The following is a 23,553-nucleotide window of genomic DNA, read 5'->3' as shown; positions in this document are numbered from 1 at the left end:
TCCATGCATTTCTGTAATATCACACTATATACTGCTATCATGATCATATGCCGTTAAGAGGGATTTTTGTCCATATCACCTACCCTTACTGCACACTGATTACAACAGTTAACATTTCCCATGGTTAAAATGTTTATTGCCAACATACAAAACACACATAGAAAACATACAAAACTCGGTTACATTAAAAAATTCAAGTTTTGAGAAATCCTCAGAAAGCTCTTGGCCTTATTTGCCTGTGGTCAAGTCTTCATCTCTTAATACTTAGTATCTCCTCTGTCTCGGGGAGAAGATGGTGTTGGGGTTACTGTCTCGTTCCCTCTCCTTCTCCCGCTCCTTCTGGCTGTTTGGAGACAGAGCCTCCTCCAGCTTCTTTTCGCTCTTGAAGAGATCTCGACCCGTGCGCATGATGTGCTCCTCAATTTTGCGGTGGCGCTTCATGTCTGACAGTACTTTGTCCAGCCGAGCTTCCCTTTTCACAGAAGAGCGGGCTGAACATCCTGGGAGAGACGGGAAAAAACATCAACCGGATTTCCCTAAAACCACCACTTCTACTGAGCTTCTAGAATAAAATGAAACCTAACGAAGAAGCTAAGAGAAGACAAAACACAGTAGTGGAATGTAACTAAGTACATTTACTCAAGTACTGTACCTAAGCACAAATTTGAGGTACTTGTACTTGAGACTTCTTTTCATGCACACAACACGTGTATAAAATACAATGTTTTATTATAAATTAAACTACCCAACAATATGCAGGCCTACAGTACAGCTGAAATGATTAGCCAATTAAACACTTAGTTGATTGACAGAACTGTTTTGATCGTTTCCAGTTTCTAAAATGTGGGGATTTTTCTGCATTGTGTACTTTTACTTCTAATACTTTAAGTTCATTTTCCTGATGATACTTACATACTTTTACTCAAGTAACATTTTCAATGCAGGACTTTTACTTGTAACAGAGTATTTTTACATTGTGGTATTAGTACTTTTACTTTAGTAAAGGATTTGAATACTTCATCCACCACTGCTCATTAATGTAGCTTATGCTAATCAAGGTTTTAAAAATCAAATCTCAGTTGTTGTTACCTGGTGTTCTGCGTCTGTTCACGAAGGCATTTTTCGGAGTGGCTTGTGTTTGCTCTTCATCAAAGTCAAACTCTGTTGGAGTTGGAGGCCTGGTAAAAAAAAGTAATTAGCCTTTACATTACCTGTACACCAACCAAAAATCCGTAGAAATGAAACGATGAGAAATAGGTATACTGACCTGCGTTCTCTCTCGTCCCTCTCTCTTTCCTTTGCTGCCTCTTCCTCGTCATCTCTTTCAGGTGACGGGGTTCGTTCAGGTGTAGGGGGCCTCCTAGGAAGAGGCACAAAGTTCAATTCCAGCATCTCCCCTTTAGAGAGGAGCTCATAGAGTCTTTTGATCTCAGCAGGAGGGGGCATCCAGTTTTTGGGGTCCTCCATTTCCTCGTCACTGTACGCAAGCTCCCATTCGCCGTCCACTCCTGCAGCCTGCTTTCCCTCTTCACCATCCACCCCTGTGTCAGCCTGAGGTTCGTCCTTGTGTGCTTCTTCTTCCACTGCATATGTGTCTCCATCTGAGAAGGCAGCAAAACGCATAGAACAAAAGCAGAATGACAACTTAATTATTACATTTTATGTAGATTACTGCAGATAAATTATACTATGATACAGTACATATATTACATAAGCACTGAGTAAAACTCCAAAACAACTTGGGAAAATAATTCAAAGCTATTTGAGCAGGAAAACAAAGGTCACAACAATTGCTATTAAACACCTTTTGAACACATCTGGATTGGGCACTTTTAAGACTCTGAATAAAGACTTTTTCTTTAGTGGTAAAACTTCTTGCCTATGTGTACTTGATGTTTAGCTGCAGATACTAAAGGTCCCACTTTCTTTATTCGTTATTTGTGTTTCTTAATAGAGTTACCCTTTACATCCTTGGTTGTTGTATCCTCATCTGTGGCAGCTGTCATCTCAGTGTCCTGTTGCTCTGTGTTGCCCTGTTCCTGTTTGCCTGCTGCAGGTCTTTCTGTGTCCTTCACACCCAGAGCCTCTATGCCCTCTCTCAGTGAAGAGTCTGTGGCCTCAGCCTGCATCCTTCCAGTTCCTGCTGCTGCTGGTGAACTTTATAGCCACAGATCTGCTAAACAGAAGCATGAATTATGAAAAAGTATAAGTATCTTAGTACAACCGAAAGTAACTATAGGTAGTGAAGTAAGAGTTTATTTGAGAACTAGCCAAGAGTAGTATCATGCCTATAACGTTTAACTTGTAGCATAACGATAGCTGTTAACTTTACTGAATGGCAAGCAGTCAACAAAGCAACACATGAAACGTAATCTTGTCTTTATTGGCTAACTTCAGGCCTAACCGTCAGCTATTTCTGGACAGCAAATAACAATTAGATAAGATACGTGCCTTAAATTGTCATTACCGAATGTCCGGTTTGTCGTAGATCACCGCTGCAGCTAAATGTTAGGTCCAATTATCTTTCCCAGTATATTAAATCACCAAAGCTCTCCATGAGACTTGCTAGAGATAATACACGATTATGCAGAGACGTAAACATAGCGCCATTTTGGACTAGAGGAGCTGTGTGACGATCTGCTTGGTTCTGCGCATTCCCGCTGATTCAACATCATATGGATAGTGCATCGACGGAGCGAACAACCGACAGCAGTGGGTGTGTGTGTAGTAGAGATCTACTTTAAGCACGACTTCCTGCGCAGCGCGCAATCGCATAAAGGGCTGAATGCATGTCGGCCGAAATTGATTAAACTTATTTTGCTTCACTATTCACGTTAATGCCTTATTTTGAAAGATGCATATATGGTTATATACCATAATGTTGACTACTATATTCGATGCACGAGTTAACCTTATTTAAGGACGTTGGACGTCAAATAGGCGCCAGTGTGTGAGCGAGTTCTGATTGGTTAATGGTCGTTTCCGGTCGCAGTGCTCCTCATTTGAAAAGTGTTCGGTTATGCTTTGAGGTCTCGATCGCCTTTGTTAAAAGACCGCGTCGGCAATGTTGGTAAAAGTGAAACTTGCAGCATAACAAAAGTTTTGAACAAGGAGTCAGCAAATAATATCGGTAAGCACTAACGAAACATCAGTAATACACTCGGTAAAGCAGTAACTAACCGTAGCTAGGCGAGTAACTTACCTTTAACGTGGCCTAACGGTAGCTAACCTTAGCTTGTTATTAGCCGAATGGAGCTAACGTTGTCGTAAATAAGGTAAAACTTCTCTTATTCTTGCAATGCTTTGTTTGAGGGGAATCTCAATTTAATTTAAATCTACCGGTTAGCACAATTGTTAATACTCTGCTTTATTAAGATGCCATTTTTCACAGATAACGTTAAACACAGCATGAATTCGAACATTATTTGGCTTATGTTATTATGTAACGTTTGGCCTTCTGTTTTGAGGAGTTCCAACATGGCTCAGCGTGTGGCAGTACCAGATGGAGCAAACAAGAAGACGTCCAGGGTTCGGGTAGCGGTTCGTCTGCGACCCTATATGGACAATCAAGATGAGAAAGACGAGGGACCGTGTGTAAGAGGCATGGACTCCCAGAACCTGGAAATAATTAACTGGAGAAATGCTACAGAAACAGTCAAATACCAGTCAGTGTCCTCAGCCTCTTAGCACTCAGCTGTTATAATTTCTAAATGATTGTGTTGTTAACATCTATATCTATATTGTCCAACAGTTTCGACGCTTTTCATGGTGAGCAAACGACACAGCAAGAAGTTTTCGTTTCATCAGTGAAGCCCATTCTACCACACATACTGAATGGCCAAAATGCCAGTGTCTTTGCCTATGGACCGACAGGAGCTGGTTTGTTACAGCAATATTGCATTTTTTAACTACTACATTGTTTACTTTGGTTGCATATTAAAGATGGCAATCAAGGCACATTTAGTCTCCAATTTTTACTAGATATTTCTCTTAATAGTACACATGTATGTGATATTAATAGTGGGATTTTAGATGGCCCGATGTTGTAAGTAAATAAATAGTGTATGAATAATTTCAATTGTTATATTTAATAGCAATATAATGTACCAGTCAAAATCCTTTGAATTAAGGTGTTTTGTTAAATACACTTTTGTGGAGTCTTATATCGAGACAATTTGTTCTTAAAATAAACTCCTTTTTGTATACAGGTTTTTACTGTTTGTGTGCTAACTCGCCACATCCTCTTTCATAGGTAAGACCCACACCATGATGGGCAGTTCAGATCAGCCAGGAGTGATCCCTCGAGCTGTTAGCGAGGTCTTCAAGCTGGTCAAAGCCAAGGATGAGGATGAAGGATGGGACTACAGCATTGGCATGTCTTATTTGGAAATCTACAATGAGAAGGTATACATGGTTGGCAGTATAGTGTGACCCAGTAGTTTCATGCTCTGTTCATTGTTAAAGAAATACTTCACCCTCAAAATGACCATTTGTATGTCCATTACTCACCAAGTGTTGCCTTGTTTCTTAAGGAATACTTTGTTTTTATCATGCATGCCTGCACGGTGAACGGAGAATCAAAAAATGGAAGTCTGGATGCATTAAAGTAATTGGGCGCCGTGTTTAACAGCAGCAAAACTATATCAAAACATCTGTTTACAAAGTCACGCAACTTTTGCGGTATAATCCAAGTCTGATTTTCCAGCCTCGTGCTCAGTTCTTACCAAACGCATGCATTTTTGCTAAAACCTTACTATTTACAACACTTCCTCCTATTGAATAATTTTTTTCTTTTTTTTTTTTTTAAATGAGAACCTAACTAACCTAACCAGAAACCACCCACCCCCCCCCATGCACTCCCATGCCTTAAACCATATCGCTCTGTTTTAAGAAACGGCAACTCCTCGATTTTATTCAAACCGCTCTCAAAGCTGTGCTCCCCTTCCATACCTCTAAACTTCTCTTCACCTTCAAAAAACTTTAATACCTTTTCTATCCACCTTATTGTTTGTCTAATTGTCTGCTTGTTGCTTGTCAGTTTCTTTTCTGCTTTTAAATCATCAGTGGTTATTTAGTCCAGTGCTTTTTATTTTATTTTTTATGTTTGACATGTACAATCTTTCTTTTTCAGGTGCTAGATCTTCTATCACCAAGCTCCCATGATTTGCCAATCAGAGAGGACAAAGACAAGAACATCTTGATCCCTGGCCTCACTCTCACAACCATCTCCTCCTTCTCAGATTTTGACAAACACTTTGTCCCTGCCAGCCTTAATCGTACTACTGCTTCTACCAAACTAAACCAGCGCTCCAGCCGCAGCCATGCTGTCCTCCTCATCAAGGTTTGATATATAATCGGATCAACACTGAGAAAAGACTATTTGTTAATTTATAATTATCTGTGAGAGTCGCTTTGTTTGTTTCCTTTGGACTGATATGCATGGTTATCCAGTAGCTAGTCAAAAAGCATCTTAAACAGGTCGTGGCCTCTGAGCAGTAGGTCAGGATTTGGTAGCTGGTGCTGAAATCAATTCTCTCCTACAACACTCCCACTAGCAATCTCTGGGCCTTTTGGGACTATTATGGGAAAGAAACAACCTGGTTTCCGTTCACTAACTTTGCCTTTTTCCTGCATTCTTACTTCCTATGTTGTATTGCTAAATACATACTGTGTCACATTTATCAAAAGCCTCTTTTGCTGCCTAACTTTACATTTAACCTTGCATTTCCCTCTTGTCCTCCCTCCCCTGTGTTTATACCATGTCTGACCTTTGTGTCGTGGCCCTGTGTTAAATCTTAATCTTTTCAATGCTCTAGGTTGTACGGACTCAGCGCGCCCTGCCCCACAGACAACAGACAGGAAAGCTGTACTTGATCGACCTGGCTGGGTCGGAGGACAACCGTCGCACCGGCAACCAGGGCATCCGCCTGAAGGAGAGCGGCGCCATCAACCTGTCTCTCTTCACTCTCAGCAAGGTCGTGGACTCTCTTAACTCTGGCACTGCCGTCCGTGTGCCGTACAGAGACAGTAAACTGACACGGCTGCTACAGGACTCTCTGGGCGGCTCGGCGCACTCCGTCATGATCACCAACATTGCACCCGAGTACAGATACTATTTTGATACGTTTAATGCGCTCAACTTTGCCTCCAAATCCAAACTCATTGTGAACAAGCCCTTCACCTGTGAAACTGTGGCTGTGCTGCCAGGTGAGTAAAACTGAGAGAGAATTGCACTCACTTTCTTCCAAGTATAGAAAGAAATGTAGCAGGGCATGAAAAGGAAGAGTGTAATCCAAGGCCAATAGGGGGCACCTGTGTCACATCCCAAAGTAAACAGCCGGAGGTCTCTGGGTGTGATGGATGTCAGAATTTCTGTTTCAAACACCTGAAGTGTGCTGTTTTTTATGCATTTTCTTTCCTATAGCATTGTCTTAAATACATTCCTGATGCTGTTCTTCACTGCAATGCAGCCTTGACTGATGCTGTGCACCCTTCATCTGAATTGCTTTTAGAGAACCACACAAACAGTGCTGCTCGAGTGCACTGAATACTAAACCGTTAATTTCCCTTCTGCCATCATCTCCAGTGAAGCGGGCCAAAGAAGACCACAAGGCAGGGGGGTCTGGCACTGAGCCACAGAAGAAGAGGCATAAAGACGACAGGAAAACTGAACAGGATGGTTCCTCACCTTCTTCACATTTTTACAGGTTAAAGATCTCACACACAGACATGTTATTTGTTTGGCTAATCAGACTTAGGAATTGTGTTGGTTGACTGTGAAGAAAATGCATCTGCCGAAAGCTACAACATTAAATCCAATCCACAGAACTGCACTTTAAACAAGCCGTAGCCTCAAATCAGTGGGCCGTGATTTTACAACTCTCCCTGCATTGCTCCCATTGGCTACAGCTGCTGTGTCTACTGGGATCTCTTTGGGAAAGATGCACTGCTTTGTTGCCATCTGTTATCAGGTGTATGAATCAGTCTGTGCTATATGAATCTCTGCGCTGTGTATTTGTCAACCTTTTTGGCTTCCGAGTGCATTTCAAAGTCCCCAACCATACTGCCCCCCTCGTTATCTAACCTACTTTTCCTCTTTCTTGATTTGTTTGTGTCTCTTTCAGTCCGTCAGAACCGTCAGTGATGGACAGACTAGTAGCTCTGGAGAAGCTGATGATGAACTGCCAGGACAAAGATAAGCTCAGCATGCTGAGTGTGGCCCAGTCTCGCAAGGAGATCCAGGTGAAAACGCACACCTACATCAAAACTTGAGTTCATCCACCTGGGTGTCATGTAGCCCTGCATAATATTAGATTTTTAGTAATTTATATATGCACCTGGACCAACTTTTGTCTCTTCTGTCTGTATGTGATATGCCAGATGCTGAAAGCTGTCAGATCTTTGAACTGATCGATCAACTCTTCTTAGTGGATATTTGATAGCCAACCATGCCACTCTTTGTTTTCACAGGAGCTCAAGGAGAAGCAGAGGGAGTTTGAGAGCAAGGCCATGCTGTTCAGTCGGTTGGCTGGAGAAAAATCCAGTGCCAAACAGGAGCCTGCCTTCACCAACAACAGTGCTCCTCTGCAAAGAAAACAGTCAACTGCCACAAACGCCAAAAAGCAGCAGGCCGTGGTCCAGCCACTACAAGGTCTGTTAGAAATGACCGCTGAGTTTATAGATGTAACTTATCTATTCACATTCGAATTCAAGTTGTATGAATTTAGCGGAGTCAAATAGAAATGAGTTCCATCTCATGGGAACTGTCTTTTTAAATTGTCCTTGAATGAGGAAGTGCTAAAGGAAAAAAATGACCTTGGAAATTATTCCTATTGTGTAATCTTCTGCTGTTCATGTTTCCCTAAAGAGTAGTCACTCACTAATTATATCATGTTGAATCACTGGAGTTATTGATGAGCTGCAATTTGATACAAGAGCTCAGTCTACAATATAGGAGCCAAATGTATCCAATGACGATGAGGAGGAATGATTTTTACACCCCTCAGCAGCTTGGGGAGTGAGGCGGATACATTGGTATCTATCTCACTTTTAGTTTTAAAACGGCACTAAAACCAAACAAAATGTGAGCTACTTACTGTTTTAATGCATAATTTGTTGAAATTGTGCCCCCCCCCCCCCAAGTGAGTATTTTCGTTAACAGATAGGGTTCTAATGTGTACCATTAAATGAATTGCGCATTACTCTATATGTGGTTTCCTCCCTATCAGTGTTCCAGCCTCTTCAGCAGCTTGCTGTCGTCAAAAAACAGTCCGTCTGCGTTAAGAAGGAGGGGAAGATTTCAGACCAGGTTGAGGTCAGCATCCGAGCTTTGACTGTGCTGCGCTTAGCTTGACACATCTGCAGAATTGCAAGCATCAGATACAAGCAGACGTAGTGCATTAGGTTCAATTAGTTTTTGTCTTGACAGACACTGCACAATCTTAGATTTATTAGGTCAAAGTGAACCTCCTTTTCAGACCAATGTCAGTTAAGAAAAGTCATGTACTATTTTCTGTAATTATGTAAAATAGTTTTTTTTTTTTTTTTTTAATAACTTAATGCTGTATTTGTCTTTTCAGCCTCCAGATGGTAAAGAGAACAGCTGGGAGTCCCAACTGGACACATCTGTGCTGGAGCACTCCCGACAGAAAATCCTGCACATTCTGAATACCGGCTCACTCAAAGAGCTGAAGGGTCTGCAGCAGATCGGCGACAAGAAGGCAAAGCTCATCCTGGGCTGGAGGGAGATCCATGGTCACTTCATAAATGTTAGTGGAGAAAATGTCGAGCTCAGATCTTGTTTTATCACACAACTCTCTACAACAATACCTCATCTTTAGTGTTTTTCTGACTTCATTTACTTGTGTTGACTTGATGTATGGTTTTGTATTTTACAGTTGGAAGATGTGGTAAAAGTTGAGGGTATGACCGGAAAGAGATTTTCCTCCTTCATGAAGGTAAGCCAAGTCTTCAGTAGAACATGTAAACTATGATTAGATGGATTTCCAAGAAAATATGGATGAATTAAAATATTAATTTTGGTGATCCTGACTTTTTCACAAGGTCAAGGTAAACTTTATTATCCACAAGTAGGAAATTCATATGGTCACCATTACACGCTCCATCATTATACAGCCTACTGCATAACATTAAAAACATAAATACAAAAACATTAAAAGACAGGAAAACAAGGACAATGTGCAAGTGACTCTACTAGGTTGACATTTGTGGTTTTAAGTGAAATGTTAAAAAAAAAACAAAAAAAAAAAACTATTGGATAGTTTGTCATGAACATCGGTTGAGCTTTCATCTAGCAACATCAAGTCAAAAATGATTTGGTTTATGACTAAATACTGCAAATGTGATGACAGTCCCATCAGCCTCAGCTGTAGGCTACTTAATGTTTTATGTAAGTAGAAAATGTTGGCATACTAAACTGCTAAACACCAGCATGTTAGCACTGTCATTGTGACAGGGGCGGATCTATGGGGGGCGCTGACCCCCCGACTGTAGGGCCTTGCCCCGCCCCGCTGCCTCCCTAACTTTGGTGCTCAAAAAACTGCTTGTAAAAACAAACTGCCACTATGTCCACACGCTTCTTAAAACATTGAAACAATTAATTTATATTAATTAATAATAAGTAATTGTAGATGTAATCTTAGCCCCCTGCCCCTCAAATACTTGACTACGTCCCTGCATCAAACGTCCAGAGCCCGATCATTTGTATGCGATTGGTTAAGGAGTACTATAAAATCCACTTCCTCTCACATATCACGGCAATAAGGCTGCACAAATGAAACCAGGTGACATTCTTTACTGTCAAACTGGGAAAACAACAAATACAACTGGATTAAGAAGGCTAGTCTAAACATAACTGGTGTGTGCATGTAAAAAAATCTCTTTTGATGTTATGTTTGTTAGGCTAGGCTACTTATTAGTTACATGGCCCTACAGTGTAATGTAATACAAGGATAACCAGAGCTTATCACATCTTGACTTTTGCAGTCCAGAGTAGCTGGAGATATTAGCTGAAGTGGGGATATTGCCAGCCAAAACAATTGAGTAGTGCACAGGAGGAAGAGAAGGATGGAAATGAAGAAGGCAGTAAACTGGAGAGACGAGGCGGATCAGAGCAGGAGAAGACCACAGAAGGAGATGCAGAAATAAGTGAAAGAGGGAAAGGAAGAATTGACTGAGGGATGAAGAGGAGGCTGCAGATTCAGAGAGAGGGACAGAGGAAGAGTGATTAGAAGGAGGCAGATGAAGATGACAGGGAGGAAGAGGCCTGCAGTTACCCCTGGACCATATGATTTGTTTAAATATTATCCTTCCATATAAATTGCAGTACAGTAGCATAACATGTCATGTCACTCAGTGAAATGACATGTTTTCAGTTTTTGGCTATTTCCATTCGGTTGTATATGTTATAGGGTTAGATATGTAAAGATTTACATATATAAATAGATTATCTAATGATTTACAATTTCTCTATCATAGCATTTGTTTGATAATTACTGATAAAATAAGACATTCTGTTCTATGTCTGTATCAGTAAATATGATCAAGCCATTTAATTCAATTTCAGCTACATTTTATTTATAGTATCAAATCAGAACAAGAGTTCACTCTTCTCAAGACACTTTAAAGAGAGTAGGTCTAGACCACACTCTATAATTTACAGAGACCCAACAATTCCCCCAAGAGCAAGCATTTGGTGCGACAGTGGCGAGGAAAAACTTCCTTTTGGGCAGAAACCTCAGACAGACCAGGCTCATGTCAAATGTTCTAGATCCGCCACTGCATTGTGAGTATGTTAGCATTGACCTTAAAGCTCCAAAGCCACTAGGATGGCTCTACTCTAATAAATTTGGAGATTTGTATTTTGTATTGGTATTTATTATAAGGATCCCCATTAGCTGACGCCTAGACGACCTGCTAGTCTTCATGGGGTCCAAAACATTTAATCAGACAATATTAAAACATTTCATGACACATGCAAAAAAGAAATCAAGAAGGGAATATCAATGCAACTATATCTGCTTGCAGAACTAAATAAAAAAAAGATTCCAAAGAGAATTAAAATTAACATATCTTGTAAACAAAATGATATATTACATGGCTAATATTAAGGTAGCTCACATATACAAAGAAAAAATCTAAATTAAACCAAACAAAACCTCATGATAAATTAAGTGAAGGTAAGATTTACCTTTTTTTCTTTTTAAAATGTATCTTTCCTGTGATAAAATGAATGTTTCTTGGTATATTATTCCACAAAGAACTTGCTCTGTAAAAGTTTTTCCAGGTTATTGGATTTTGGTAAAGGCACAATCATGTGCCCCTTACTGGCTCCTCTTGTTAAATAAGTGTGAATATCTGAACTGTAAGTTGTTATCAAAAATAAATGGTGTTTGAATAACCGAGTGCAACAAACCAAGCACATTGGCTAATAGTCTTTTTTCATGATTGCCAGTAATTGTACATTATGCGGCTTTTAAGGATGGTCTTGCTTTTTCTAAGTGCTAATACTGATTTCTTTTTTTTCCACAGGCAAACATACTGAGTGCCATGGGAAAGTGATTTTTTTTAATTTTTTTAATTTTTTTTTATCGTACCACGTCTAATGTATTTCTATCTCCGAAGCTTTTATTGGTCATTTATGCTTTGTTTTATGTTTTTGTAGTTACTACTGTGTACCAGCTGATGGCGCACCCCTGCTTTTAAATAAATGTGTGTATGTTGTAATTGAATGTTTGTGTTTATTTTCATGATCATAAATAAATCCAATGGTCTTTCACATATGACCCATGCAATCGCCTCGTAGATCAATCACCATCTTGGTTAGTAGATTAGTTGTCACCAATATCTGGTTTTAAAACCTAATTGGGCTAATTATTTGAATGCTTGTCCTCTGCGAGGGAGTGACACGGGGACACGTTTTTATCACCGACTGATATGATGCAGCATCATTCAGTGTGAAGCCGTTTTTTGGGTGAGGAGAGAAGGATGCTAGAATTCCCCTCATCTCCCCCCCCCCCTTCCTCCCACAGCACGTAGTCTGCTTGATTTCACTTTTCATTTCACACACCCCCCTCCTCTGATCCTGCCAGGAGACTCCCCATTGCACACTGCGATGCTGGAACACCACCGCTTCTCCGGCTTTCACATAAAATAAATGATACTGTCCGATTATCCACAAATATCGCTCGTTTGCACGTATGCCTACATCGTGGCTGTAGAGATGTTCGGTTACGTCTGATTATTTTGGGGGGGGGGGATTGTTTTTTTGTTTTTTTTCTGCACCTGAGAATAACGATGCCAAAGCCAGGCACGCTCCGGCTGTGTTGAGACAAGCGCAGGATTGAAAAGGTCAGTTTGATTTATCTTCATAGCCACCTTTTTTATTTTTTATTTTATTATTCCTCCTGTGAATTGGTGTTAAATGCAAAATAAACTGCAAAGCAAGAGTCCAACGCAAGCTGCACGTTATTTTCTGCTTATCATTGCAATTTAGCAGCAGCAGGCTAATTAATGCCCCCTCCTCCTTCACTCGTCCAATCGAGTATTTCCCCTTTGTCCTCGTCCTTTTCTGCTCTGTCCTTTTCACTTTTTGTTCTTTACCCAACAACCGGTTACCATATGTCCGTTATCGCTTGTGTACACATGATGAAATAATATGTACACACCTGCACTGAGACCATCGCTGCTGCTATCGTTTCTAAGGAACCTGCCTCCATCTATGCCATGCCTTTGTACTCCTGGTGTCATTGTGACCTGATAGAGCTGATCTGCTATTTTAATAAAAGGCGTGATTTACCGTGCAACATTCGTGTATTGTATCGGTTTACCTCGAGTCTATTTACAATTTAGCATGACCTAAGGAGGGATCAAAATAAATGTTATTTTAATTTTAATGTGTATTACAAAGAGGCTTGTCGTGATATTGAGCCTGGATCCAAACTAAATCGGCTTAAGCAGAATGTAGGCTATTAAGGGACTGTATGAAAGTTATTAAAGTGATTTTCATATTGCCATAATTATGAAAAACTTACAAAATGATGTTTACCGAACATTTAAGCCATTCTTTATTTTGTGAAAAATCTCAGACATATTTAACTTAACTGTAGATCTGTTTTCTGTTAAGCAGAATATAGTGAAGGTATGAGCTACTGTAGCTATATGTATAAATAAAGTGCTCTGTAGAAATAGAAAGTTAATCACTAATGTTCCTAGGTGATTTTGATGAGGAAATCCCTGATATGGTTAAACGCACCTTTTAACCTTTCACCCTGTGTTGCATACAAAATTCATCTTACCATTATAAATATTTGATCTTTATAAATTGGATTTGTTTCAGTGGTGAGAAAACCCTGCAATCCCAAACATTTCACAGCATGCTTTTCACAGTAAAATAAGTTTAACAAACTCCCTTTTCAAACCCTCTTTCCCACCACAATTTTTGTACATTCCCTAAGTAGATGGGAGGGAGCAGCTTCTGTTTACAAAGATGCTTAAAACCATTTTCTGGCTCCCAGGTGAACTACAGGCAGGCAGCACACACAGCACTGTACTACAACTAGAGGCTTCCATTTCTGCTGCCAGCATGGCTGTGAACATCATGCCATCTCCTGCCATTCAGCCAGGGAAGGAACAACCATCGCTGCTGGACCAGGAGGACTCTCTGTTGAGCCAAGCCCCCATCTCTGTGCCATGCCCACCAGTCGGAGATGAACCACTCATCCACAGCAGCAGCAGCAGCCCGGTCAGCATGCAGCCTCCCCGCAGCAAATCCAAAGGCGAGCTAGTCATAGTCATCAACGAAAAGCTGAAGAACAGTAAGTGACTGAGTTTGACCTCATATTAGGACAGCGGGTGGTTGGAGGAGGAGGAGGGAGGGAGGGAAAAATACAGCTGCTTAGTCAGCTCTATAGGGAAAGTCAAGTTCCAGTGCACGTGAGAGCTCCTGGTAGAGCACACACACATTTACCTCCTCGTGTGTTTGAACATTTGCCCATCCTTTCTGTCCCTCATGTGTAGGCAATGGGATCCACCCAACGTCCACAGAGACCACCTCTCCAGTCATCTGCTCTCCTCCCAGAAGACAACACTCCATCTCTTACCCCCATCACAGCAAGAGCAGGAAGGGGAGCAGGGCGAGCTCTATCGGCTACACCGCCTTCTCGCCAAGGCCGTCAATTTCTCGCCACTCCAGCATCGCCACCAACCCGCCCTTGGACCGGAGCAAAGTCAAAGACTACCTCTTCCTGTCCGTGCTGGCTTGCTTCTGCCCTGTCTGGCCCATCAACATTGTGGGATTTGTGTACTCCATCATGGTGAGAGCAGGATCTTTTGTCTGTTTTCTTCTTTTTTTAAACAAATACGCATCTGTATCAAACCCAAGCTAACAGATGGTTCAACTTTCTCCTTCAGTCCAAGAACAGTCTTGAGCAGGGAAACCTGGATGGCGCTGTGCGTCTGGGACGTGTGGCCAAGATGCTCTCTCTGGTGTCACTAGTAGGAGGGACGGTCATTATCATCGCCTGCATTGTCAACCTGGCCAGTGAGTGTCCCAAATCAGATCTTTAAACCTTAACCCCACCTTTTTACTCTACTGTGTGCAGTGATTCGTCCGCTTGAATTTGTAGCAATAGCCCCGCTACCACTGATCCTCCTGGCCCAAACACCTGCTACTGTCACTGTTTATCCCATCACAATATAATATTTAGCTCTGTCAGCGCAAACTGACTGTAATCACTGATATTATTACCAGTGTTTGCACAATATTCCACTAGGAACAATGCCTGCGCAAGTCTTTCTAGACTGCGGCACTTTAGGAATTATGTCAACACTACACAAAGATCAGAGCATATTAATCACATCAGACTTAAATCTACACTGTCTGACATGTTTGTTTATTTGCACGGGTGACCTCCAGCCTCCAGCTATAACTGGCTGCATGCCTCAGATTGCTGTGTGTGTATCAGTAGAGTGACGTGTTAAGTCCGCTGTCCGTTGTACGCCTCATTGCCCTGTTTGCATGTGCAAAATGTTAAGTGTTGCTGTCCCTGTATCACATGTAATATTATACATAATGTATGTCAGCATGTGAGTTGTTTACATTCTACCAAATAAAGGGGTTCTGATAACAGATCAGTGATTCCTATTAGAGACTTGTATAGAAAGAGAGTAGTATTTGTCTTTTGCAGGACTGTATGTACACATGACTCCACTCTCCATCAAAATCATGGATAGATTGCTTTCTTTTCATTTTCTATCTCAATCTTTTAAATGTGTTTGTTTTGATTTAATTATATTTGCCGTATTATTATTATTGTTATTATGTTTAAATATATACATGAAGGGTCAGTCAGTTAAATGATGCTTTGCCTCTTCACTTCAGTTCAAGCAGATACTCTTTGTTTGTGAATGCAGCCTGTTGGTTCTCATTAAGAGATGTCCTAATTAACTGAAAGACTGGAAGAGCAGTTTTACACACAACTTGAGTTGAAGAGCTCACAACAACAATCCTCTCATTATATAACGTGTCCTCTGTGGTCTATGAAAGTTTATACATCCATATTAGGTTGCAGAAGATGTATCTCCTTCACTAATATGCTTCCTTTTCTTTTTCTTAGTAAATGTGAAAACCTGAGTTTCATCCCAGGATGAAACTGGATAAGGCAACTGACCGTACGGCCCGCACCTGCTCCACCGTTTTTACCACCTAGTCATTACCTGGATGTGTGACAAATATGCACCCGATATACAGTGCTTACTTGTATTTCTGTAATCTATATAAATCCCTTTTTGCTAATGGAAGAAAATAAAATATGCAAATGCTGCTGCTCTGAGTCAGAGGGGGGTTTGTCTGTTAGATGGAGAGGAGAGTAGACAATCTAATCAGCCTTTTCGTATTCTGGTCAGACCGATTCTTGATAAACTCTTCAAGAATCCCATTACCACTCGCAGAACTGACTCCGACAACATGGACTAGAAAAAGGGGGACCAGTGGAAGTGGTTATTACATGAAACAGGAAAAACCGCCTCCCAAGCTTCGGCACCACATGCAACAAAAATGTCCGCCCGAGTCCATCCTTCACTGCACCCAAAGACAGGACTTATCAGAGTTTCAGCTTGCCGTTAAATCCCCTCGGATACGTGAAGAGAGGCTCTGGGATTTGTGGTTGCATTGGAATCACAGAGCAGTAATTCACCTCACAGAGAAGAAACACTTTGGTTCACAGTATCTCCTCTTGTTTCTGACTCTTCTCTGTGGTTCTCATGACTCCCGCCCATACATCTTGTGTTTGAGAGTGAGCTTATGGGTGGGAAAAAAGAGGCTTACCAAGGACTAGCTGTGGGTGCTAAACTGGCAGGGATTATGGAAAGTCTCACACAGAAGGCACAGTCATCACTGCAAGGAAAAATGTGTGCCAAACAAATTGAGAGGGAAAGTTTCTTGCTTTGTAAAGACCTAACTCTATTAACAGAATTGTTGTATAAAGGAAAATGGGTTTTTTTTGTTTAGTTTTTTACTCTGCTGCAACTTTACTGTATATCCGCTCGACACCACTGACCACTGTGAGTAAAAAAAAAAAAACACCGTAGCAAGACACATTCATTTTACAGTGATGCTAATTATGCTACATCATCTATAACCTATCTTTTGATAATGTTTGTAAAAGATCATTTTGAAAACAGAATTTCATAATGTAAAGCTCTTGAAGTGCTATGCTGCAGTTGACAGATGGTGGTAGCATTGTTTATGCATTTTGGCATCACTATTTGGTTAACAAATGAAATAGCTTGTGATTGCAGTCAAAGTTGGTGGCTGTAGCCTCCATCTGCATCCGCAGGTAGCCTGTACTTTCAAACCAGACAGAGTGTGGCTTCTGTTGTCCCCTAAATCAGCGATGAACACCTTAATTATGTTGTCACACACAGTAGGTCTTTTGAATTTGTAAAACATTGGTTCAAACATGGTTTTGTGGATGTGAGATTTGAATAGCAGTTCTGTGGAGAACTTTTTAAGTCTGATTTATTAATATTATTATTATATCTCCTGTGTATTCTTAACTAATCTACCTGTGATTCTCACTGTGATCTGAAACAACTGATTTTCATCAACAATGGATACAGCTCCTTATTTACTATATCCTGGATTTTGAATTGTGTAGATAAACGTCACAACTCCTCATGAGTTTACACTTGCTGCAGACAATTTTCTGTAATGATTAAATAAGACAGTTTTTTTCCCTTTGTTAGCACTTAATATGTAAATTAAATTGTAATCAACAGTTTTGTGATGTTTTCTGCAGATATAACTCTCAATATTGTGACAATTCTCTAACTGATATGAGTTAGCATTAGGTAGTTAGGATCTAAAGTATAGGCACACTAACTGACAGTCATTGTGTTACCAAAAGGCTTCTATAATCTTTGTGGCTATTGGCATGTTGTGGATCATTATTAATGTACAATGATAAAAGTTGAAAATTATAAAGATAAGCTGACTTTGAATATTATACTTCTGCAGCACATTCATAATAAAGACAATGCATGTAACATGTTTCCATTGTTGTTTTGCAGAGATAAAGAGCAGTAGTGGAGATTAAAGAGATTTTGTTTTTGTGGGAGAGAATGAGTATCAAAAGTGAGTGATATCAGGAGAGCTTAGCCTCTGAGGCGAGATTGGGTTTTGCAGCAAACAAAGTATTAATGTACTTGACCGTGTCGTGATAGTGTGTAAACTGCAGCAATTGAAAGCGAATGCTGTTGTCAAGCAGCAGGAAGAGCAAAATGCTGAAGGGAGAGGCCCTGAGCAGTGGACAAACACCGTGTGGTCGGCTGTAATGAGAGCTACAGTCACAGATAACTTCAACAAAATCAAAGCAAAATTTCCCTCATGTTCTTTATTGTTTTAAAAACCCTTAAAGGAGCTATTACTATCTGCCGCTTACGCTGACCTATGTCATAACAAGAACAGTGAATAGTCAAATTTGTTTTATAATATCAAAGAAAACATACTGTTTTTATAGTTGGTAATAGATTTTTCACCCAAACTAACAGTTATCAACATTTAACAGTGTGGTATGTTTTACACCACAATGGCCAAATGATACATTAACAATATCACCATTTATTTAAACTAGCTTTGCAATGATAAGTATAACAAAAATATATCTAGAACTATATTAATAGTTGATTGGTCGTGTAAGCCATTTTTAAAGAAACAAGACTAAACGCTCAGTGGGGCTGTACTTAGACATAGCAGTGCTGTGAGCTAAATGCTAAAATGCTCACAATGACAATGTTAAAATGCTGATGTTTAGCAGGTATATTGTGTTTGTTTGTTTTTTTACATTTAATACAGGCAAATAATTCACACAACACACGGCAATATGATGACATGACAATATAACCTCACAAAAAAAGCAGAGAATAAAAATAAAAAGGGCAATAAAATAAATAGCATTCCAGGTGTCATGTTAACCATGTTAACCATGTTCCACCATCCTCAGCTCAGATATTCATAAGGTACACCTGAGGATGATAGGAATGTCGGGTATTTGGTCATAAACCAAAGTTTTGAACAATTTGGACACATTTTAACCTGATGAAGGCGCCACATAAAAAGGTCAGTCATTAGTTAACACAATTCATCCTGATGGGGATGTGCATGTCTGTATCAAAGTTCATGGCAATCTATCCAACAAAAATGTGAATGTTAATGGTGGCGCTACAGGAAAAAGTCAGGGGATCACCAAAGTCAGTAGGGTTCATCCTCTGGGAACCATGAATGTCTGTATTAAATTATCTTGGCTATCCATCTGATAGTTGTTGAAATATTTCAGTCAAAGAGGTGGAGTGACCAACTGACATTACCATCACAAGAGCCATGTTAGTCGCATGTCTAACAAAAAAAAAGCCAAAGATGAATTTGTTCTCAAATGTGACAATTTGCAGCTTTTACATTATAGTACATTATCTTTATTAATATTAATACCTTTTTGTTTTGTATACTGTTAGTTGGATGAAACAAGATATTGTGATGATGATTGTTTTTAAAAGATTATTATTTGGGCATTTTTAGGCCTTTATTCGACCGGACAGCTGAAGACATGAAAGGGTGAGAGAGAGGGGGAACGACATGCAGCAAAGGGCCACAGGTCGAAGCCAAACCCGGGCCTGCTGCGTCGAGGAGCACCAACTGAGCTATCCAGGCGCCCCCTTTTACTGTTTTCTGATGTTTTATAGATCAAACGATTAATCAAAAGAGAGAGAGAATTGGGACACAAACTGCGGCTTTATTTAACTATGTTACATGGAAATGATAATAAAAGTCATGAACTTGATAAAGGATAAAGAGATGCATATCTTCCATTGAAGTGAGTGCTCTGTTGTAATAACGAACATACAAAACAATACTGTACATACAAAATAAACATGACTATATTCAGTATATAAATTCATTCCTGTCACAGTTTTCTTAAACCAAAACTCCATTTGCCCACAGAGGTAAAAATCAACTATATTTGCAGAAAGATGACAGCAGTCACACAAGGTCTGACAACAACAAATTCCCCCTCACCAATGTCAACATTTTGACAGCAAAAGGTATTTTTCTTTGTACTCAGCTAATTTAACAGTAGGTTTATATAGCACAGTACTGCTTGGAAAAGGATCAGTATACCAGACAGAGTCACATCCAGATGCAGTAAGTGGGTCAGGGATTATCCAGCTGGGTCACATAAACACTGAGGCTGTGAGTCAACTTGGCAGCGTTTGGATGCATCATGATCATCCTGTCGGTCAGCATTGAAAATAATGAGATTTACTGACCTGTGGCTATGTTGTTCTATTAGTGCCTGCTTATTTTGCGGAGCACTGGGGCTGAACAAAAATCATTATGAGTGTGAATGAATGCTTCAACGGATTGTTGAGGATTTTCTATTTGGAAAGAATAAGTCTGTATTAATTATTAAAGGCTCACTTTGACACCACTCTACTGTACTCTACTTCATCCGACAACAGCTGTATGGTAAACACGCCAGGTTCTATATAATCTTCCAGTCACAAACAATAACTTTTAATAACTGTCAAAACTGTTTAGCTAATGTGATAAATGAACATGCATTTAAAGCAGCAGGAAAATCACAGGTGTAACTAATAACTTGTATTACAACCACACTCCATTTAGCTGCTTTAGTTGCAGGACCCTGGTATTTTGAATGCTGGCTCACTAGCAGGGCTTACTCAACTAATAAACTGAAATGGAATGGAGCCATAATTATTATTATTTGTGACATCTGTGCCTTTTCTGCTATGACAAGTTAAAGTTCAACTGTGAGCTAAACTGTTGATAAGTCTTTTCCACGGCAGACATTTTGACTTTTCACAGTAGGAAAATCACAGCAAGTGGTATTAATAACAAATTAACGATGGCCCAGTTCTATTCACAGACCATGTTTTGAATGTGGTGTTTGAACGTGACAGTGTTTTCAAATGACGATTGTCTCCTAAATTAGTTCAAGCTGAGGTTGTGTAGTACAGAAATGCAGTTTTTTACAACTTCAGAACGAGGTAATTGTGACACAAATTCCACACTACTAAGCCTGTGACAAAGGGGTGAATGCAATTCTACTATGAACTGTGTTATAATTAAGTATGATATCTACATGAAGCTTAATTGAAATGTGATGTGAGCTTGAGTCGCATATTTGGCCCATTATTACTGTAGAGCTCTACTACCACACTTTCTCTGCCAGCTTCAAACGCTAACTTTTCATTACAATCCTGGCTAGGTGGCAGCAATGTGCTCATTATTGTCTCTTAAATGAAACCCACTTATTATCACAGAGTGGATTCAGAGCTCTATTGAAATATCACTGTAATACTTCTATCAAGCCTCTTAGTTTCTTTTCATTCCTCTCTTTATCTTTAATCTTCAGCAGCAGTCTTTTTTTACACTGACTTATTTATTATGCTGCCAGTTGGAGTTACTCAATAACATGGACTGAAATAATTCTAAATGAATCTTTTTCCCCCCTCACAAACCAAAGAATAATGTGTTTGGTAAACCATTTCAGAGCATCAGACAGCCAGATGTTTGGTGCTGAAATACACTATTCTGTGACATAATGTGCTACTCGTAGCTCTCATCATCATCCATTACGTGTTTTCTCAGTCAGCAGTAATGCCATGGCTTTGTCCCTGCTGAGAGGATGCAGTTTGGTTTTAAATAAATGTTTGTGGTTTCACAGAAATCTGCTAAACCACTAGATTTTAGATCAATCCTCCATGAGCAAAAATAACTACTATTATTTAACAGTTATATCAGAGTCTGTCTGCATCACTAGAGTGAGTTTTTGTATGGTACTCTGTATAGTGAATTCTTATTTTGATCAACTTTCTTTGCGGCTTCTGTTGATCATTTGAAATTGAATTAAACATTTTTATCACCAGGTGGCCCTCTCTGGTAGGCTATTGTTTCTGATGCAGCTCAAAGTGGTTGAAAATTGAATGTTTGCTGTCCTCAAGCATCCCCTCTCATTTTTTATTTTTTTTACAGTAATCTCAGTTGAGATCATGGCACATTTTAAGCAGTCCAGTCCTCCTTCCTTCAGCTTCCTCAACTGTGTAAGATTAAACCTTTTTTTAATCTTTAGAAACTAATTCATGTTTTATTACATCTGGACCTGGACTATCACAATGTTCTGTATGTGTGTTTACTTACTTTGAAAAATGAGTTCATAAAACCACAGACTTCTGATAAGTGTCATCAAGAGTGTGTGTGGAACCTCAGTTTTAGCATCTCTATTTGCTACATGTAGATTTTAAGATTTAAATTATGACTTTTAAAGTGCTCATATTATGCTCATTTTCAGGTACATAATTGTATTTAGAGGTTATATCAGAATAGGTTTACATGGTTTAATTTTCAATAAACACCATATTTTTATTGTACTGCACATTGCTGCAGCTCCTCTTTTCACCCTGTGTGTTGAGCTCTCTGTTTTAGCTACAGAGTGAGGCATCTCACTTCTATTCCATCCTTGTTGGGAGTCATACATGCGCAGTAGCTAGGTAAGCACTGCTAGCTAGTCAGTATGAGAGTATGAGGGCGTGCTACGCTAGCAGCTAGGCGAGCATTATAACGTGTGTTACAAAGTGACGCACGTTTGTCATTTTGTCTGTTTGGAGCAGTTTGTGAACAGTGTTTTCTGTTGGAGATGGTAAGTCCCTTTGGGGTGGACTTTGGGCTTTTTCACTTTGTAAACCTATAACATGCACAAAAAAGATATATAAAACAATACAGGAAAGGGAAAAAGCCAAAAAGCATAATATGAGCACTTTAAGACTTGTATGCGGTTCTCAATATCTCCATATGGTTCTTAGTTCGAGATTTAAGACATTGACTCTGTAAGCACCTGCCAGAGGGAAAAAAAAAAAAAGACAGTTATTAATCCTTTTTCTGATTTAATACTTTTTTGGAAAGCACTTGTATAAAAGTTTGTTATTAGTTGTCTTACCAACATTTGGACAATGTGACAGGATCTGCAGAGGGCAGACGTCTCTGGTGTTTGTGAGCACAGAGAGGAACAAACAGTGACTAAGGTGAAACAGTAGTAGCCCTCTCTAATTTCACAAAGAGCTTCTATTCCACTCAGGCTACAGGAGAAAATTCACAATAATCAAAAACTGCATGTGTTTTCTGCCCCCTCTTCTTCTATTTAAAATCTAGACTGAGCGTCTGTCCTCTATCCCGACATCCATGACTCTGCTTCTGACTCAGACATGACACTCTATCCGTACTCTGGGACACAAAGCAGCAGTGTTTATCAAAAACCTCCTAATGTCCTGACCTCTGACCCCTGACCTCCCTCTCAAGTGGAACAAGTAAAAAGTTCAATTAATGGTGCCAAGAATGACAGAATGTTACAGGAGGGTGATTAAAAAAAAAGGAATAAGAAGAAGTCCAACTCTTATTCAGTGAATTTTGTTTTTGGTTTGTTTCTTCAAATGAATAGATAGATAGATAGATAGATAGATAGGACGTTTTTAAAGTAAAATATTTTTATTTAATTTTTACGCTACTATTGCCGTCCATATAATAGTTTGAAGCCTTAACTGAGATATATTGTAATCTGATAGGTTTTGTGCTTCTATACACAAGAGTGTAAAGTGTTAAACCAACACTGATGCTTTTGTTGATTTTCTGTGGTGTGTGCCTCTGACCTGCTGGATCACTTTTGTTCACATTACTGTCAGAGAAGAGGCTGCAGCTGCAGATCCTGAAGGCTAGATGGCAGTATTGGCTTTATTGGATCGCCACTGAGCTGCTAGTAAACGTTAGAGATTCAAAGAGGCCACTTTGGATCAAATACAATAGAAATTCAGGGATACACACAATACATCAATATGAATGTTTTATGAAAAACAAACACAATCATGCACACTTTAAGTTACAAAAGACAAACATCCAAAGCATGGGAAACGCAATTTATATTTACATATGAACACCACTGGTAATTTCAGCATGCCTCTTTAACC

The 23,553-nt window shown here is 39.7% G+C and overlaps 3 protein-coding genes across 9 annotated transcripts; 2 read left to right on the top strand and 1 right to left on the bottom strand.

Annotated features, from left to right (window-relative positions):
• Positions 1 to 108: 108 nt before the first annotated feature.
• pagr1 (PAXIP1 associated glutamate-rich protein 1) lies at positions 109 to 2,652 on the bottom strand. Of its 4 annotated transcripts, none has more exons than XM_078278558.1 (5): positions 2,452 to 2,652; positions 1,961 to 2,176; positions 1,268 to 1,601; positions 1,090 to 1,178; positions 109 to 500 (listed from the first exon to the last, which is right to left on the bottom strand). In XM_078278558.1, the coding sequence occupies exons 2-5, from the start codon at positions 2,127 to 2,129 to the stop codon at positions 265 to 267; spliced, it is 828 nt and encodes a 275-aa protein (XP_078134684.1). In that variant the 5' UTR covers positions 2,130 to 2,176; positions 2,452 to 2,652; the 3' UTR covers positions 109 to 264. The 4 variants fall into 4 exon arrangements, with proteins under 4 accessions (XP_078134684.1, XP_078134681.1, XP_078134683.1 ...); XM_078278555.1 differs by having other exon boundaries at positions 1,961 to 2,173; XM_078278557.1 differs by having other exon boundaries at positions 2,468 to 2,652.
• A 187-nt stretch (positions 2,653 to 2,839) lies between these two features.
• On the top strand, positions 2,840 to 11,745 carry kif22 (kinesin family member 22). 4 transcript variants are annotated; one of them, XM_078278550.1, is made up of 13 exons: positions 2,840 to 3,130; positions 3,471 to 3,665; positions 3,752 to 3,879; positions 4,253 to 4,404; positions 5,132 to 5,341; positions 5,817 to 6,207; positions 6,587 to 6,707; positions 7,125 to 7,242; positions 7,471 to 7,651; positions 8,229 to 8,314; positions 8,580 to 8,768; positions 8,898 to 8,957; positions 11,551 to 11,745. In XM_078278550.1, exons 2-13 carry the CDS (start codon positions 3,478 to 3,480, stop codon positions 11,578 to 11,580), a joined length of 1,854 nt encoding a protein of 617 aa, XP_078134676.1. In that variant the 5' UTR covers positions 2,840 to 3,130; positions 3,471 to 3,477; the 3' UTR covers positions 11,581 to 11,745. The 4 variants fall into 4 exon arrangements, with proteins under 4 accessions (XP_078134676.1, XP_078134674.1, XP_078134677.1 ...); XM_078278548.1 differs by having other exon boundaries at positions 3,468 to 3,665; XM_078278551.1 differs by lacking the exon at positions 2,840 to 3,130 and adding an exon at positions 3,137 to 3,275.
• Positions 11,746 to 12,101: 356 nt separating this feature from the next.
• Positions 12,102 to 17,551, top strand: prrt2 (proline-rich transmembrane protein 2). Its single transcript, XM_078279186.1, has 5 exons — positions 12,102 to 12,369; positions 13,536 to 13,835; positions 14,038 to 14,333; positions 14,431 to 14,560; positions 15,636 to 17,551. The coding sequence occupies exons 2-5, from the start codon at positions 13,604 to 13,606 to the stop codon at positions 15,650 to 15,652; spliced, it is 675 nt and encodes a 224-aa protein (XP_078135312.1). The 5' UTR covers positions 12,102 to 12,369; positions 13,536 to 13,603; the 3' UTR covers positions 15,653 to 17,551.
• Positions 17,552 to 23,553: the final 6,002 nt, after the last annotated feature.

Source organism: Sander vitreus, chromosome 21, assembly GCF_031162955.1.
Source record: "Sander vitreus isolate 19-12246 chromosome 21, sanVit1, whole genome shotgun sequence".
NCBI classification, from domain to species: Eukaryota; Metazoa; Chordata; class Actinopteri; order Perciformes; family Percidae; genus Sander; species Sander vitreus.
This window is presented reverse-complemented; position numbering and strand designations above follow the sequence as displayed.